Source organism: Lupinus angustifolius, chromosome LG08 (assembly GCF_001865875.1).
Source record: "Lupinus angustifolius cultivar Tanjil chromosome LG08, LupAngTanjil_v1.0, whole genome shotgun sequence".
Taxonomy (NCBI): Eukaryota; Viridiplantae; Streptophyta; class Magnoliopsida; order Fabales; family Fabaceae; genus Lupinus; species Lupinus angustifolius.
Window position 1 is genome coordinate 6,119,037 of NC_032016.1, and position 19,046 is coordinate 6,138,082.

At 30.2% G+C, this 19,046-nt stretch overlaps 2 protein-coding genes across 2 annotated transcripts; both read right to left on the minus strand.

Annotated features, from left to right (window-relative positions):
* On the minus strand, positions 1,599-4,107 carry LOC109354349. The gene is made up of 2 exons (XM_019596791.1): positions 3,633-4,107; positions 1,599-2,388 (listed from the first exon to the last, which is right to left on the minus strand). Exons 1-2 carry the CDS (start codon positions 4,069-4,071, stop codon positions 1,847-1,849), a joined length of 981 nt encoding a protein of 326 aa, XP_019452336.1. The 5' UTR covers positions 4,072-4,107; the 3' UTR covers positions 1,599-1,846.
* LOC109354350 lies at positions 1,599-15,365 on the minus strand. Its single transcript, XM_019596792.1, has 4 exons — positions 14,864-15,365; positions 13,054-13,594; positions 7,795-7,801; positions 1,599-1,837 (listed from the first exon to the last, which is right to left on the minus strand). The coding sequence occupies exons 1-2, from the start codon at positions 15,300-15,302 to the stop codon at positions 13,056-13,058; spliced, it is 978 nt and encodes a 325-aa protein (XP_019452337.1). The 5' UTR covers positions 15,303-15,365; the 3' UTR covers positions 1,599-1,837; positions 7,795-7,801; positions 13,054-13,055.

The window sequence follows — 19,046 nt, forward strand, 5'->3', positions numbered from 1 at the left end:
TTATTATTATTTTATACTTTTATATTATCTATTTTTGTATTATTTTATAATGAATTTTAGTGATTGAAAAATATGATAAATTTAATATGTACATAAATTTTATTATTCATGTAATAATTATTTTATATGTATTTATTATTATAAAATATATAAATATATATTGAAACTTAAAAACTCGTAGGTATCTGTAAATACCCACTACCTGTGTGGGTACCCATAAATAATATGGGTATAGGTACGAGAAAGCACTACCCGTGTCCGTTCTGCCATGTTGTCATACCTAGGGTGTATGATCAAATTCATATTAAAAAATTAGGATTTAAATGTAAGGTTGTGTTCAGTTGAAAAAAAATAACTTAATAAACATTTAGGATTTTCTTACACGGCCAATGTTCTTTCCTGCACTAAATTCGTCGTGGCCCAGAGACCCCTCCACTAATTTCCTCTACTAGTTCTTTGAGCACCACACTATAGAAATAGTGTTTAGTAGCCAGGTTTTCCTAACTGTATGGTGCCACCTTCTTCGCATGCATGCTTTACATGGGATTTCTTAGACTCAAAGGCGGGTTCCAGTGCACCCTCCAAGGGACCACGCAAGTTTTGGTTGCCAACCCACTTTCCCAATGAAAGCTCCCATTTCTCGCCTTCAAGTGAGAATAGTTTTCGTATAAAATTGTGAGAATAATAAATCTTACTTTACAACCAATCATGGAGGTTTAGAATTAAAAGTTAGTTATTGGTCGCATAATCATATACGTGTATTTTTTAATCTTGACCATTCAAATACGATCCAGTGATCATATTAATTATTCTCATTTATCACAGTAGGACAATGTTCTCACATGAGTCGCTCCCTATATATATATATATGTAGTCCAACTTTCTCAAGTTGTTGTTGATCAAAAAATATCACTTAATCATGAGTCAAAACTAACTTTGGTCTTGTTAAACAATATTATGAATAGGAGACATATTGGGGAATAATTCTCTTATTACTTATCTCTTTGTCTCAATATTAGTTTAAATACTTAGTATGATACCTTTTATTCTCAATTGATTTTGAAAATCAAATATTAACAACAGTGAGAACTCAACAAATGCTATTTGATGATTTCCTTTCATTTTTCAATTGATATTTCAATTCAACATTCAAGCTTTACCTTCTTTATTTGATTTATCTTGAATGCATTGAAACTTTATATTGTGTTTATCATAAAACCATAATTAAGTAACTACAACTAAATCCTTATAATGTTCCTGCAAAATAAATAATTACAATCTTCATCATCCAATATTCTGACAAACCAGTTGTGTTCATTTTAATTTTATACCACCACATAAAAATTAAGATTTATATATAGCACATTCAAATTTTTACTTCTCCTTTTATATCAAGCTTAATAACATCCTATCTATATGTAGAACTTCATTCATTTGCAGTAAATTTTCTGCTCCCCTGAAGTTCATTTTAAAATATGTTGGGAATTGGTATACTTAAGGTGGAATGGATAGATGAATATATGATACTCAAACTTAGGGGAGATTGTTGAGAATATTCTTGATTTAACTCTTCATGACTTCAAAGCGATTTCACCAAAAAAACAAAGAAAAACCAGGTACTTGCCATAACTGACCAACCAACTCTGACCCTTCCTAATAAAACACAAATGTAGGGTTCAAAGTTCAATCTGAACAGAAATTATTGAGGAAATGAAATGTTATCATGAAACAAATGTACCAAACCTTGAAGACAATATAAATAACCAAGGTTCACCAAATTTCAATCCAACATTGTACTCTTAACTCAGATTATTATCACATCCCCATTCCTCCCACTCTCTGGTTTTCACTTAAAAAGTGCCTCAACAATAACATGCTTCTTTCTGGGGTATCCCATTCCAGCCCCATGGTTTATGTATACCTTCCCATCCTTTATGGTTGTTGTCGTCGGTATGCGATGCCTGATCCCCGAGAATTTGGCAACAACCGACGCCGTATTCCACCCATCTGAACTCTCCACTAATCTTGAAACAAAACCAGATACTACTAGCTTAGTTGGGGACAGTAATTCTAAACCATCTCCCATAAGAAGGGGGCCTCCTGCTACCTTTATTATTTTCACTTCCTCTCCTTTTGTTAAATCAATTTTGAACAAAGTGCCACTTAAAGTTTGGACCACTATTAGAAACCCATCTGGGTGGTAAATAATTCCATTTAGCCCAATGAAACTCTTGTACCACTCTTTTGGAGTAAACAATGGGTTTCTTATGATTGATAGTAACTTCCCATCAACACTAACCTTCCATATTTTACTAGCTTTTGTATCAGTAACGTATGCATTGCCTTTTGCATCAACTGCAACATCGTTTGCAATAGATTTCTCGTCATCTGCACCAAATGAGAAAAGCGGCGTTATTATGAATAACAACATTGCAATGCTTCAAAGTTCAAACACTTCGCCGATTGAATCAAATGACAGCTTTCTCTTACAAAACCTCTTATCACCATTAAAATTGGAGGAATTAATATCCAAATATTGCAATAAGATGCGTTGAACTTTTAGCTTGAAATATCAAGATTGGTCGAAAATATTTTGAAAATTAGAAGTAGTCTTTTCTTTAATTATTTAATACAATAATCTTATTTTTATACCTCATTGCCCTCAAAAAAATAGGGTTGTACTCAACTAATTTATATTTCAGATAACCTATCATTGGTATGATGAATAGTAAAATACTATCCTCAACCAATGAATCAACATTGAAATTTGATCTATATTCATGCATTTAAACTCTAAAATGTGCATAACAAAGAAGTTGAATATAAATATTCTATATCTATTATTTTATAATATTTATTTTGTCATCAATAATAAATAGACATATTGTTTGAAAAAGAAAGTAACTTTTATTGGAAAATGGGTTATGTTTCTTTTAATAAAGTGGTTGTTTAATAAAGAAAATTATTTTTTAATTATTATAGAAGATTTCCAAGAAAGGAAGTTTTGCCTTGAAAATAATACACATTCCAACTCTTTTATTTTTATCTACATAATATTTATTTTAATATCATTGATATACTCTCCCATAGACAACATAATTTTTTTTATATTATGCAAATGTTAAGTTTGGAATATAATATATAACACTATACATATTATTTATTAAATTTAATATGTATATATTGATAGTGTAAGTATATTTTACACGATTAATAAATTATACATTATTCATATGTTAATCATGGTTGATTCTCAAACAAAAATAATACTATAATACAATTTGGATGATATTATGCTATATAAACAACTTTTCATTAATGGTAGGTAGAGTTTAAACTCTTATTTTTTTTATGTTTTGCTAACTGAAATTCAACTCTAATACAAAGTTTTTGTAGTAGACAAAAAAAATCAATAATAAAACAAAATTATTTTTTACTCCTTAACCATTGCCATTAAAATCGCATTTATTTTTGTCTCAAATATTATTATATTCACTACATATACTCATTTCAAAAAGTACAAAGAATCTTGGGGTATCCGACATTAAATTATTATTTTTTTTAAAAGTGATATTAAAATGCATTGGTGGATTATGATGATGACACTATCACAGTAAAAGGGATGAGCTTACTTGGACCAGCGAGTTGAGTAAGAAAGATGCGGTTCCATGTAGACAGATCATAAGCCCCAACCGCACCGAACCGGTATCTCAACACATCTGTGTAAACCACCAGAACCCGGTTCCTCGTTCGGTCAATGGTTAAACCAGCCGACGAATTTCTACCCAAGTTCAATTCCTTCACCACCGTCACCTCTTCCAACGGAACCTTTGAATCCTCCTTCTCCGGCACAGGAACAACACCGAGACCGCCTTCAATGAAAGAGACAATGAATCGGTTATTGTCTGCATCCCACTTAGAACACTCTCTGAACCACCCCGTGCTGTGGTAGTGGTACACGTGTGTGGCGGGTTGGGCTCTCTCTAGGGACACGATGATGGCTACGGGTATGGCTGAGAGGAGTATTATGAAGGCAAGGAATCTGGGTGATAAGAGACACGAGAGTGCCATGACAAGAGTTGAGTGAGTGAAGTTTGAGTTGGTGGGGTCTACTGACCCAAGATTTGAGTAGGGTAGAGGGATGGATATACGGATATAGGCATTATTCTCCCTCACGATCAATTATATATTAACATGTGGATAAAATACAAATTTTAAAAGTAAAAATTAATAAAATGAATTATTCTAATTGACTTGGAACATGAAGTAAGATACCGTTTGGAATAAGTAATCTTTATATAGGGTATAGATATGGGGACAGGATCCTTTGTCCCAAAAGGAGTGTGTCCTCATGTCCCGGTCCAATGAAGTATACTAAATAATATAAAAAAATAAATTTATGTTTTTGCTTTTATTTTTATTTTCCCAATAAAGTAAGACATTTTGATTGGTTTGGACACAAATGAGAACATCAATGAAGACAGAAAATTCGCATCCATAGATATGGATGACGATCTTCATTCCTTATTGGTGTCCATAATGGTATATCAATCCATTTGAAAATGTGTTATTTAATTGAGAGAAAATTATAAAAAACATAAATTAATATTTTATATTATTTGAGAAAATGCTATTGGATAAAGACATGTTGAGAAGCCTTTTAGGATAGATGATCACTGTCTCATTAATAAATACTATCAGGATTTTTTTCCATACAAGAGAGAGTAGTGTTGAATAAAATTGATGATTACATGTATTATTTAAAAAATTATAATGATTCAGATTTTAAATTATTTTTAATTAAAGTTTATTACGAGATGAGATGATCCCAATTCATACTATGATTATATGTCATTTTAGTTCCATGATTTATTCCAATTTTCTATCATCTTTTTTAACTTGCCTTTAACTTTGTTTTCGGTCTAATATTAGTGTTGTGAGTAAGAATACAATTATACAAATCTAATTATACAAATCTTCAAATGTGTTATGAAAAAATAACATTCCAAAATTTTAAGTATTTTTTAACAATATAATATTAAAAAAATTCAAATTTTCTCTCTCCTATATTCTAATATTGGAAATTCTAGTATTAAAAACGGTCTCAACCTTTTGTGAGTAATTACTCACCAAAAAGATAAAGTAACCTTTTAAATTTGTTTACATGTTAAATATAAATGATAAATCTAATAACAAAAAAGTATAAGTGTGGATCATATAACTAAGCATGATTGATATCAAATAATAGTTGTGTGTATTTATATTTTAATATTAACCATTAAATTAAAATTGAATAACCAATATTAGTTGTTCTTGTTTCTAATATTAACAATTGCTCTTATTTAAATCACTTCATAGACATATACATATAAATGTAGATATATACACATATTTTAAAACACGTTGTATGATTATTATATAAATATATTTTTACACATATTTATGTATATTGATTTTCATACAAATTAATTTTAAAATCTAGTTTCTCTTTATATTTGTACACATATATGCTTATATAAGTATATTAATAATTATCATATTAACAATTGTTTTTACTTAAGTAACTTCATAGTGGTATAAATATAGATATATGCACATATTTAAAACATATTGTATGATTGTTATATAAATATATTTTTACACGTATGTATGTATATTGGTCTTCATATAATAAATTTTAAAGTCTAATTTCTCTGTATATCTTTACACATATACGCTTATGTAAGTATATCAATAATTATTATATTAACAATTGTTCTTACTCAAATAACTTCATATTTCATAGTCATATAAAAATAGATATTTGATTATATATATATATATATATATATTTACACATATGTATTGTTCTTACTCAAGTAACTTCATATTTCATAGTCATATAAAAATAGATATTTGATTATATATATATATATATACACATATGTATGTCTATTGATTTCATACAAATAAATTTAAAGTATAGTTTCTCTTTATATTTGGACACATATATGCTTATGTAAGTATATCAATAATTATCATATTAACAATTATTCTTAGTTAAGTCACTTTATAATCATATAAATATAGGTATATACACATATTTTAAAACATATTGTATGATTATTATATAATATATCATTAGACATACATGTATATTGAATTTCATACAAATTAATTTTAAAGTCTAGTTTCTCTTTATATTTGTACACATATATACTTATATAAGTATATCAATAACTATAATTGGAGCTAGTGAAGATTTAAATTTAGACTTATAAGCTCCTTGAAAGTTCATAAACATTAATTAGCTGATTTTAAACTGAAAAAATCAGTGCACATTTAAATTTGATTGGAACCAATTATTAACTAGTCGAGCAGAGAAAGACTTCATTCAACTCATTTGTACTCAATGAAGGTGGCCTCATAATGCAAAATTATTATTAATTAAATATAAAATAATAGATAATATCATGCCAATTGTCATACACCATTAGGAGCCTTCTATAGAATAAGTAATAAATTTATTATCTACCTACTTAAAGTTAACATTTAAGAAAAATTACATATTTGCATTTTTCGTGTATAATTCATTTACTGTATTTCAAAATAGGAGATATTTGGAATTAGTGCCTAGCTATAATAAGGTGCTAATTAAAATCTAGGCATAAAAAATATACTTTTTTTTATAATTGTATTCAAAGTTTTTGTTAATGAATTAAAATTTTAAAATTTTAAGTGAATAATAGAAATCTCATGTGTGATTAGAGATCAAAGAAAGTTTTATATTTAATTCATTAACTAGTTGTCCCATTTTTGGATTAGTCATTGTATTTTTTTTATATGGTTGTTAATGGGTCGAACAAACTTGACATTCATTTGAAACTCAACTTATTATTTAGTTCGATAAATTTGGTTAATAAACCAAAAGAGTCGAATTTGAGCTAAAATTAAAATCATTAAATAAATGAGTCAGAGTTTAGTCAATTACAATTTAACTAGCAAGATTCATAGGTTAACTCGATTTTATAATATATATATATATAGACATGTATAAAATATTAAATTTCATATGAAATAAATAATCAGTATAAATGAGTTGAACTAATGAATTGAATCAAATAATTCACAAATTCTTAACAAACCAAACAAACTCGAAGTCATGAGTTGAATCAAATATTTTATGAATTTCAATTGAGTCAAATTCAAGTTAAAAACATATTTATTGTAAGCCATTATAACACCACCCTAGTGTCATTCACTCACAAACTAAGCCATAAAAACATATTTTTCAAGCTTGTGTGTGAACTTTTTTTCCTCTTTGGGTTTAATCCCAACTTTGGCCCCAATAACTTATCCCAACAAAAGATCTATAAAATTCGGCTATTTTTTTACAACCTTATTATCATTAAAAAACGAGTTTTAAGTTAGAAAATAACTTAGACTTACTTAAAAATGGATAATAACTTCAAGAATTTATTTGAATGTTGTTCAATTCAGATATTTTTGGATATTTTTTTAGAATGAGTAATGATTTTTCCAGAATACTAGAATTGTATATCTTTTTTAAAATAAATATAAAAAAAGACCAAATCAAATATATAATAGATGAAGGGCAATTCCAAAACCATTTTCACTGGTATTCAAGAAGTTTCATCTCAACACTCTTGTAAAGAAGGATCCTTTATTCCGATCGGGACAGGATATTGTGATAGGAATGGGGACAAGTGACCTCTGTCTCACTTTTGTTATATTCTGACATATCTGGTGTCGTATGGGCTGAGTTGGGATGAGTTAAGACTGTTCTTACTCGACCTCTAAATGTTAGTTGTATCATTTTTTTTAAAACTCAAACTTGACCCTAGACCCAAAGCTGACCTAACCCTAAATATCGATCGAGTCAACTTTTAAACTTGAAACTGACCCTAGACCCAAATAAAAATATAATGCATACTCATTTTAGATAAAATTTTCTCAATATTATTTATTATTATGAATATATAATTTGACATATAACATGATATATGTATATATATTATTAATTATGTATATATGGTGAAAAATATAGAATCAATGATACTTTCAACAAAAAAATAACATTACTTTGTACACATTTGAACATAAATACGTACAAACATGAGTGAGTGACCATAAGATGAATCGTGATAGTTCATGTTTGGTCTCTATCCAACTCTAAATATTAACCGGGTCTGATAGTTGAACCTGAACCCAACCCTAGAATCGATGACACCCAATCATATTCAGACTCGATTATGATTGGATCGTACCAGGTAAACAGGTAGAGCCAGATTTTTGTCACCTAGTTGCAACATTCATCAATTTTACACCCTTTAGGTAATACTTTTTGACATTCTAAATTGCCTTTGAGACTCTATGAAGAGTGCCAATATGCAATTCAGGGGTTCAGACTCTCTATCTACCAATTATTGTTTTAGTTTTTATTTTACAAAATTATCATTGGTTAATGAAGTGTTGGGGATGTTTGAAATATGTTATTATATGAAGTCTCACATTGCCTAAAATTAGAATAGAGTAGAATATCAATGTTATAATGTGCATCAGATATGATATAACCACTAATAGAAACACCACATGAGCAGGTGGGCCCATGGTACGCTAGAGTTTGTAATCCTTATTCTGATAATAATATCTTGGTAGCCGCTCAGCGCTCTCGGAGGACGTAGGCACAATTGGCCGAACCCCGTTAATAAATTCTTTTGTTTCTTCTCTTCTATTTATTCTATGCACATTATTTATTCTAGGCACAATTGCACATTCTTGTGACAACCGATGTGCAAAGATCACTTTCGCTGCACCAACAATTGGTATGAGAGCCAATTGGTAGATGGCTCTTGACCCAGACGCCAAATTATGGCAAAGGAGGGTGAAGAACGTGTTGGCTGGTCAATGTCTGTAAAAGTGCATGAGGATAAATCAAATGAGTTGAAGGAGAAGGACATATGACGTAACTATGGTTGGGCGATGTATGTGTTGATCCGGAATCCCATAAGTTCATGTATTGGGTTAGGATCAAGGTGGAGATACAGACTCATGTGTTGAATTTGACTCAGAGACAGGTGCTGACAATATCTCTATAGATGTTGAGAGAATGTTCTCATTTAAGATGAGAAGTGGAATATCCTAATGGCGTGTCTGAGACGTCATAGTGAAAGATATTAATTGTTAGCAGATCCACAATAGCACAAAGGCGTTGACTGACTTTGATGTAGGGTGTAACATGGACATTGACTTTGATGCAAGTTGTAACACGAGCATTCGTAGAGAGGGGTGTGACATGGGCATTGGCTTGGATGCAAGGATGTGACACAAACATTAGTTAGCAATGACGCAAGGTGTGTGGCTGTGGGTATACTCTTTATGGTGGAGTATGATAGTGTTTTTGAACTATGATTGTCGAAGTAGACAATGGTGATAGCGGTTGAGGCTTTCCAAGGAAGCTCCAAAGTTCAGTTTGACTGATATTGAAGAGGACGATTGTTGGTGAACTTTTGTGTAGAAGTTCCAATATATCGAAAGACTTCCTAGCAATAGGTGGCTAGGCGGCGTGTTCCATTTGGTGGCGGTACGGGAAGCTGCACAACAAGTTTGAAGAGTTAGTCTCTTAGTAACATCGTTAAGGATACTCGTAAGATCTATGTTGTAGGGGAGCAATTAAAGAGAATTAGACATTGAACAAAGTGGAGTCATATATTCGCTAAGGTGTAGATTCTCATGTAGATTTCTTAAGAAGCGAGATATACGTCTATTTCAATCAAGGTGGAGATTGTTGAGATGTTTGAAATATGTTATTATATGAAGTCCTACATGGCCTAGAATTAGAATAGAGTAGAATATCAATGTTATATATTATACTCAAGTCCCTTGTTATAATGTGCACCATATATAACCACCTAATATAAACACTCTATGGGCAGGTGAGGGTTTGTAATCCTTATTTTTAGTAGTCGCTCAGCGCTCCCAAGGACGTAGACACAATTGGTTGAACCCCGTTAATAAATTCTCTCGTTTCTTCTCTTATATTTATTCTATGTTTTTATTTGATCGTTTGTGGCTAACGCTGTGCAACGATCGTTTCCGTTGCACCAACTTGAAGAGTGTGAATAGGCCATTTAGAGGGACAAAAAATCTCACCCTTTTGGATTTGGTGTGGCAGTGGCAACGAGGTTTGAACTTATGAATTATGACCTCAACCAAACTATCCAAGCCCCACACCACCAGCTTACTCATACTGGCTTATTTTGCACCTTTTATTTGTGTAGTTTTACTTGAGTTTCTCTTTTCAGAGAAGACTAGAATATTTTCTATATTTATTTCTATTCAGAGGATGAAGCATTGCTGTGATTTGCAGGAAATTAAAGAATTCCTTTGAGAATAGAAAAATTACCCAAAAGTCTACAGTGAATGCCGTGTATGGAGATGAGTTTTGGATGTCGGCGAGTAGGGTTGGAAACGAGTTGAACCAAGTCAAGCCAGAGTTCAACTTGATAAGGATTGGTTCAGCTCGAAATTCGACTCGAGTTTGATACGAGCTATTTTTTAGCTCGAGTTTCATTTTGAAGCTAACAAGTCGAACTCTATCTAACTCAAGCTTATCTCGTTTGTTTAACGAACTCAATTTCCAGCTCAAATTCAACTTACCTAGTTCATGAGCCAAGTTTATCGAACTAAATAACGATTCGAGTTCCGAACGAATACCGAGTTGATTCGGTTCATTACGAGGCCTACATGCAAGGAGTTGGCATCAGGGTATATTTTATCTTGTTATTCTTTTTAGCATTTAACTAAGTCTTATTTATTTACTTACTTTAATTGTTCTTGAAGAGATGATTTATCTGTCCCATCTTCTCCGTATTTCCCTGCCTATGCACAAGGACAAGGCCACCTCCCATGGCGCAGGAGCGTTTCCAGAGTGTTATAAGCCAGCTTTTTCAATATGTAGGCAATTTTTAGCTCGTTTTATTTAAGGCTGAGTATTTAGCTTCAGTTAAAAATTTCAACGATTAATAATATATTTGGTACTTAGAGAATAATCCGTTGTGGTGGAGCGGTTGATGATGATAAGCCAGCTCCTTGATGCTTGATGCTGTTGATCCTAACGAGGTTTCTTCTTAATTTTTAGTTATTGAAAACTCATGGTTTGGTCTGTACTCAATGTTGTCTCATTTTTTATTCCAACCCAATTATATGTTGACATGTGGATAAAAGAAATTTTTTAAAAACAAAAAGTAATAGAATAACACACTCTGATTGCTTGGAACATGCAGTGAAACACCATTTAGGAAAGGTGATCTCTATCCTTATATAACCCACACATATTCTAGAATTAGTGATACATTCTATGCTAAGATAAATATTTGATAATTAAAATTTTAATTTTTATATATATTTTTCAACCATAATTCATCAATGGTCATCTCTTCAAAGTTCTATTATTCAAACAAATCCAAGATACAAATTTATGCCCCTTTCTCCAAATACCTCCCTTAAATCATAATCTTACTCTTGCAACTTGTCCTTCTCAAAATCATTGTGCAAAATAGCAAACTTTCATACTGTATTTAATATTGATGCCATACCCATGTCACTATATTTAAAAAACTTTTATATTTGTGTATCATGTTATACAAGATACTCATCTGTATAAATGCAACATGGTTTAACTTCTTGTCTTTGTTCATATAAAGTGATTCTTTGCAGGAGTATGGCACCAAATGTTTTTAGTCTTTTTCTACTGCATGTGAAACCCAAAATTTCTTGTTAAAGCTCTTAGCAGCCAACAAATTTCCTCTGCTGGTTCCTTGGCCATCACAATATAGAAACAAAACAATGTTTAGTAGCCTAGTTTGCCTCACCGTATGGTGCCACCTTCTTCGCATGCATGCTTCACTTGGGATTTCTTCGTATGGTGCCAATCAACGCTCGCCTTCTTGCACTAAGTTGCATGTGTGAGAATATATCAGAATTAACAAGAAAAAAATTTGGGAATAATGAAGGAATTGTTTGGAAATACGTGTCATATGTATGTGGTCATAGGTCAACTTTTTCTATCATGAGTTAAAAAATGTCTTATAGTTATGAGCCAAAATTAACATTAGTAGGGTCCAATAGACTTCAATAAAAATAATATGTTGGGAAATAAGTGACATGTTAATTACTTATCTCTCTTTTCAGTGATGACTTGATTGATCTTTACGTGCTTGGTTAAGCTCAATAGCAAATGCTCTTGTTTGATGATTTCCTTTCATTTTTCAATTGATATTTCAATTCATCATTCAAGCTTTACCTTCTTTATTTGATTTATCTTGAATGCTTTGGAACTTTATATTGTGTTTATCATAAAACCATAATTAAGTAACTACAAATAAATCCTTACAATGTTCTGCAAAATAAATAATTAAAATCTTTGTCATCAAATATGCTGACAAACTAGTTATGTTCATTTTAATTTTATGCCACCACACAAAAAAACTAGAAATTTAAGTGACAGAAGTTTGTGTAATTCAGTCATGATTTTTATTTTTCAAAAGTAAGATTTATTATCTATAGCATATTCGAATTTTTACTTATCCTTTTATATCAAGTTTAATAACATCCTATCTTATGTAGAACTTCATTCATTTGCAGTAAATTTTCTGCTCCCTCAAGTTCATTCTAAAATATGTTGGGACTTGGTATACTTAAGGTGGAATGGACAGATAAATATATGATACTCATACTTCATGGGAGATTGTTGAGTATATTCTCAATTGACTCTTCATGACTTTAAAGCGATTTCACCAAAGAAACAAAGAAAAACCCGGTATTCACCACAACTGAGCAACCAACTTGGCCATTCCTAATAATAAAACAGAAATGTAGGGTTCAAAGTTCAAACTGAACAGAAACTATTGAGGAAATGAAATGTTTTCATCAAACAAAAGTACCAAACCTTGAAGACAACATAAATAACCAAGGTTCACCAAAATTCAATCAAACATTGTCATCTTAACTCGATTATTATCAAATCTCCATTCCTCACACTCTATGGTTTTCACTTAAAAAGGTGCCTCAACAATAGCATGCTTCTTTCTGGGGTATCCCATTCCAGCCGCATGGTTTATGTACACCTTCCCATCCTTGATGGTTGTTGTCGTCGCTATGCGATGCCTGATCCCCGAGAATTTGGCAACAACAGATGCCGAATTCCACCCATCTGAGCTCTCCACTAATCTTGAAACAAAACCAGATACTACTAGCTTAGTTGGGGACAGTAATTCTAAACCATCTCCCATAAGAAGGGGGCCTCCTGCTACCTTTATTACTTTCACTTCCTCTCCTTTTGTTAAATCAATTTTGAACAAAGTGCCACTTAAAGTTTGAACCACTATTAGAAACCCATCTGGGTGGTAAATAATTCCATTTAGCCCAATGAAGCTCTTGTACCACTCTTTTGGAATAAACAATGGGTTTCTTATGATTGATAGCAGCTCCCCATCAACACCAACCTTCCATATTTTACTGGCTTTTACATCAGTAACGTATGCATTGCCTTTTGCATCAACTGCAACATCGTTTGCAAAAGATTTCTCGTCATCTGCACCAAATGAGAAAACCGACGTTATTATGAATAACAGCTGTGTAAAATGCTTCATAGTTCAAACCATTAGAGGTGTTGCGATTTGCCAATACATTTCAATATTAGATTCAACTAACAATTTTAATGAATTTCATAATGTCACCGCACCCCCTACTTGTATCAAATGCCAGCTTGAAGCTAACATAATTTGAAAGTTATTCATATTCTATTAAATGTCCATTTGCAACTTGAATTTTGGAGAGGAATAAAAAAAATAGGAGGGTTCATAATCATCTAACAAGTGTATTCCATGGCTCTTAGGCCTTCTATTTCCCTTCATTTCCCGCCAAAATACAATTCACAAATAGACTCTAAAATAATTGATCCAGGCCACATGACAACCATATGCTCATATTTCTTTTCCTACCCCCTTTTAACATCAATTGAAGACAATGTTTATGACACCATATTTACTATGTTGGGTTATTTAAAATATATCCTTTATCTTTTATCTAGGTTTAAGAACTTCAAATATGTATAACCATAAAAGGCCATAGTGTATGTTGAGAAGACCAAACAGACTGATATATTAATTGAAGTATTATAATGTGCCCCATATCATATCGCACATCAAGAAAATCACGTGGTTGAATAAAACAAATGAATAAAGACATGACACAACCCTCGTGGGACCAACTGGCCAAACGAGCATTTTGCATGGTTTTGCATATGTTAGAAGAGGAAACAAATGTACCCCTTTATATTTAATTATTATTTATAATATAAATTAATGTTAGATAATGTATTTACTGTTATATATTTTTGTACTGACAGTATATAAATATTTCTATCTTGTTTAAAATCATATTTTTTTTTTAATAAAAAATGGACATATATCTCATTTCATTAGGTTGTTTTCTTGAATTATTTAATATAATAAAAAAAATACAAATTTTTGGATGCCCTCCAAAAATTGGGTCGTCCTCAACAAATTTAAATTTCAGATAACCTATCATTAATATGATGAATAGTAAAATAGGATCCTCAATCAATGAATCAATATTAAAATTTGGTCTATATTCAATTATTCATGCCCATTAAACTAAAAAATGTGCATAATAAAGGAATTGAACATAAATCTTCTATATCTATTATTTATAATTCATTGATGAATGCCCTTAAAGATATAACACATGTATTATTTTATTTAATTTTATAAATATTTTTATAAAAAATAATTAAATATAACAAATATATGACACTATCACATAAAAGAGATGAGCTTACTTGGACCAGCAAGTTGAGTAAGAAAGATGCGGTTCCACGTAGACAGATCATAAGCCCCAACCGCACCGAACCGGTGTCCCAACACATCTGCGTAAACCACCAGAACCCGGTTCCTCGTTCGGTCAATGGTTAAACCAAACGACGAATTTCTACCCAAGTTCAATTCCTTCACCACCGTCACCTCCTCCAACGGAACCTTTGAATCCTCCTTCTCCGGCACAGGAACAACACCGAGACCGCCTTCAATGAAAGAGACAATGAATCGGTTATTATCTGCATCCCACTTAGAACACTCTCTGAGCCACCCCTTGCTGTGATAGTGATACACGTTTGTGGCGGGTTGGGCTCTCTCTAGGGACACGATGATGGCTACGGGTATGGCTGAGAGGAGTAATATGAAAGCAAGGAATCTGGGTGAGAAGAGAGAGGAGAGGGCCATGACAAGAATTGAGAGTCTGAGTGAAGTTTGAGTTGGTGGGGTTATGCTGTTTTGGACTCTATAAGGGAAACTGATACATACATTGCTTATATATCATTTTTGGTAACTTTTTTCCAATTCTCTATCATTTATTTTAACTTTCTTTTCGGCCTAATATTTGTGTTGAAAAATTGTCATTATTAAGATTTATAAAGAATTAATTATTCATTATTTATTTGTATTATTTTACTTTTTTTAAGAATTAATGATAATAAAAATAAATAATATAATGATAGTATACAAAACTCATATAATATTAATACATACATTTTTTACTTGAAAATATAGATTTTTGCACCTTATATAGAAAAAAATAATGGTCTTGATTTTAAATATTTTTTAATAAAATAATATTACAAAAAGTTAAATTATCTTCTCTTGATATTTTAGTATTAGAAAAATTTATTATTGAAGAGAATTTTGATCATCTGAGTAATTACTCACTACAAAGAGACATAATCTTTTAGAAATAATTTACACATTAAATATAAATCTAATAATAGAAAAAATATAAATGTGGATCATGTAGCCACATATGGTTGATGATCACAAGATAGTTGTATATGTTTATCTTTTAATTTTAACCATTAAATTAAAATTGGATAATCAATTTAATTGTTTTCATTTCTCACATTAACAATAATTCTTATTGAAGGAAATTTTGACTAAGCGAGTAATTACTCACAACAAAGTGACATAATCTTTTAAAAAATCTACATATGATGTAGAATATAAAATCTATACACTGTTTATACGAAGATTTATACATAGATACTATATCGATCATTCATCATTATTTGAATTATTTTTTTTGAAAAATCAACACAGACTAAATATTATTGGTGGAAGTTGTAATAACATTGTATAAGATTTTTGCACTATCAGTGTATACATATTTTTGTCTATTAAAATAAATCTAATAACCAAAAAAATATAAATGTGGATCATATAATCACACATGATTGATGATCACATGATAGTTTTGTGTGTTTATCTTTTAATCTTAACCATTAAACTAAAATTGAATAATTAGTATTAATTGTTCTTATTTCTCATATTAATAATCATTCCTTTTTAAGACATTAGTAGTCATATTTTTAAAAAAAGTTGTATGATTTTTATATAAATATTTTTTAGGCATATGTATGTATTCCCATACAAATTGGTTTTAATATCTAGTTTTCTCTTTATATGCATACACATATATACGTATATATTATATGAATAATTATTATTTGAGTTGATAAATGCTGTAAATTTGAGATGATAAATTCACTCAAAAAATTTAAAAATTTAATTTAACCAATTTAAGCTGAAAAATAATGCATAATAAATTATAAAATTTGGTTGGAACCAATTATTAAGGAGTTCAGTTGAGAAAAACTTGATTATATTCATTTGTACTTAGTGAAGGTGGCCTCGTGCAAATTTATCACGACTATTAAAATGTTAAATAATATCATGCCAGTTGTCAAACACTATTATGAGGCTTCTATTGAATGAGTAATAAATTTATTATATACCTACTTAAAATTAACATTTAAGAAAATTTTAAATATTTGCTTTTTTCCGTGTATAATTCATTCAGTGTGTTTCAAAATATGAGATTAGAGATGACAATGGATACCGAGACCTGTGGCTACCGACAGATAATACTCGCAATAGATACCGACAAATAATACTCACAATTCATTTTGACTTGTGGGTAATTGAGACTCGAGATTTTGAGACCCATTATTGGATGAGTCTGAGTCGGGTAATGAGATACTAGACCTGTGAAAATCCGGACTCGCTATTCCTTCCTTTATCTATATATAACAACATAATTGTAATATCATGTTAAACATAATTATAGTTTTATATTATTATTTCATAATTCTAATATCATATTAATTCATAAATGTGATTGTTATGTTGTTAAACAATAATGTTATATTACTAAGGAGTGTGATCTGATGTTATGTTGTTAATTCATATGCATAATCTAATGTTATGTTGGTTAAACAGTTCTTAATAAATCAATTTTACATCATAATATTGAGTACTGACTTTTTTACGTTTGTTTGACAAAATGAGTTATGTTTAATAGTCAATTTAAATTCTTTTTAAAACTTGAAATTATATTTTATAATTTTTTCTCTTGTTAATTGTCTAAATAACATAAAAGATTTCAGGAAACAAATACACAATTACGTAAATTTCTCACAATTATTTTTAATATTTATGAATTTGTGATACTCACTGATTCGTTGAGTACCTATTAGCATGGGTCGGGGGATAATATGAATCCAAAAATAAAACAACGAGATAGATCTGGGTAATGTACTACCCATACCATCCTCCCCATTGTCATCCTATATGAGATACTTGAAATTGGTGCTTAGCTATAATAGGTGCTAATTAAAAAATATGCATATAAAATATACTTTTTTTATAAATTCATTAAAAGTTTTTGTTAATGAATAAAGAATATAAAATTTTAAGTAAATAATAGAAATCTTATATCATGAGAGGATAATGGTTGATGTGGCAATATTATTTTTAATTCATTAACTAGTTATCAAATTTTTGGAATAGTCACTTGTATCTTCTATATATCTCTGTCAATAAATCAAATTAACTCAATATTAATTCAAAATTCAATTTATTATTTAGCCCCATAAACTTTGTTCATAAATAAAAAGGTCGCACTTCAGCTAATAAATAAATAAATATATATTATTTAATTTATATATGAAATAAATAATTATTATTCGATACGAAGAACTGAACTATCCAAACTATTAAACTGAACCATGCAATTCACAGACTCTTCACAAACCAAATAAATCTGAACTGACAAGTTGAATGAGTTTGTAAATTTCAATCGAGCTGAATTTGAATTGGAAACATAGCTCGTTTCGAACTTAGGAAATTTTTTAAGGCTAACACTTTCTTATCAAGCTTAACTTTGATTTGACTTCAAACTCTTACCAGCAAGATCTCTACTTTTATGTAAGAGTGTCATATTTAAGGATACAAAACTGTTATCCCACTCCTTTGTGTCACTCTATGTGCAGGAAGATATGATTTGTCAAAAATATATTTAATAATTGAAATTATAGCTTAAATAATTTTTTTCAATCAATCAGAGGTGATGATACATGAAGTGTTACAAAAAGTCGGACATTAGATGTGCTCTCCATATTTATGTGGGAAAGAAAACATTCACTTTGATATGTGTTATGATTGAAAATAGATAGGTGATAGTGACACAATTATCGATATGATATTACTTGAAAGAGGTTTATGACACGTTTATCAATCGTGTTAACAAAAGGTTTACCAAAAACTAACATGGCAATGAAAACAATAATAAGCCTTCATTTGGTAGAGTGGAATTGGAGAAGAGAGAAAAGGGGATGAAAGAGTTTGAGGAGAAATAATGGTTTTCTCCCCTTTGGTTGTAAATAGAGAAAGTGATGAGATAATTAAAATTGTGTGGGTCTCACCATATATTCTTTCTCTTCAACTTTGATGAGAAAATAGTGAATTTTATATATAATGTTAAAATTGCCCTTAATTTTTTTCTCCACTTTTGAATTTACCTTATATTAACATACATAAGTTTATTTTAGACATAAAATAATATGAATTGAAATTATAATAAAAATATTTAATAAAATTTATAATTTAAAATTAAAGTTTTATTTTTAATTAATAATA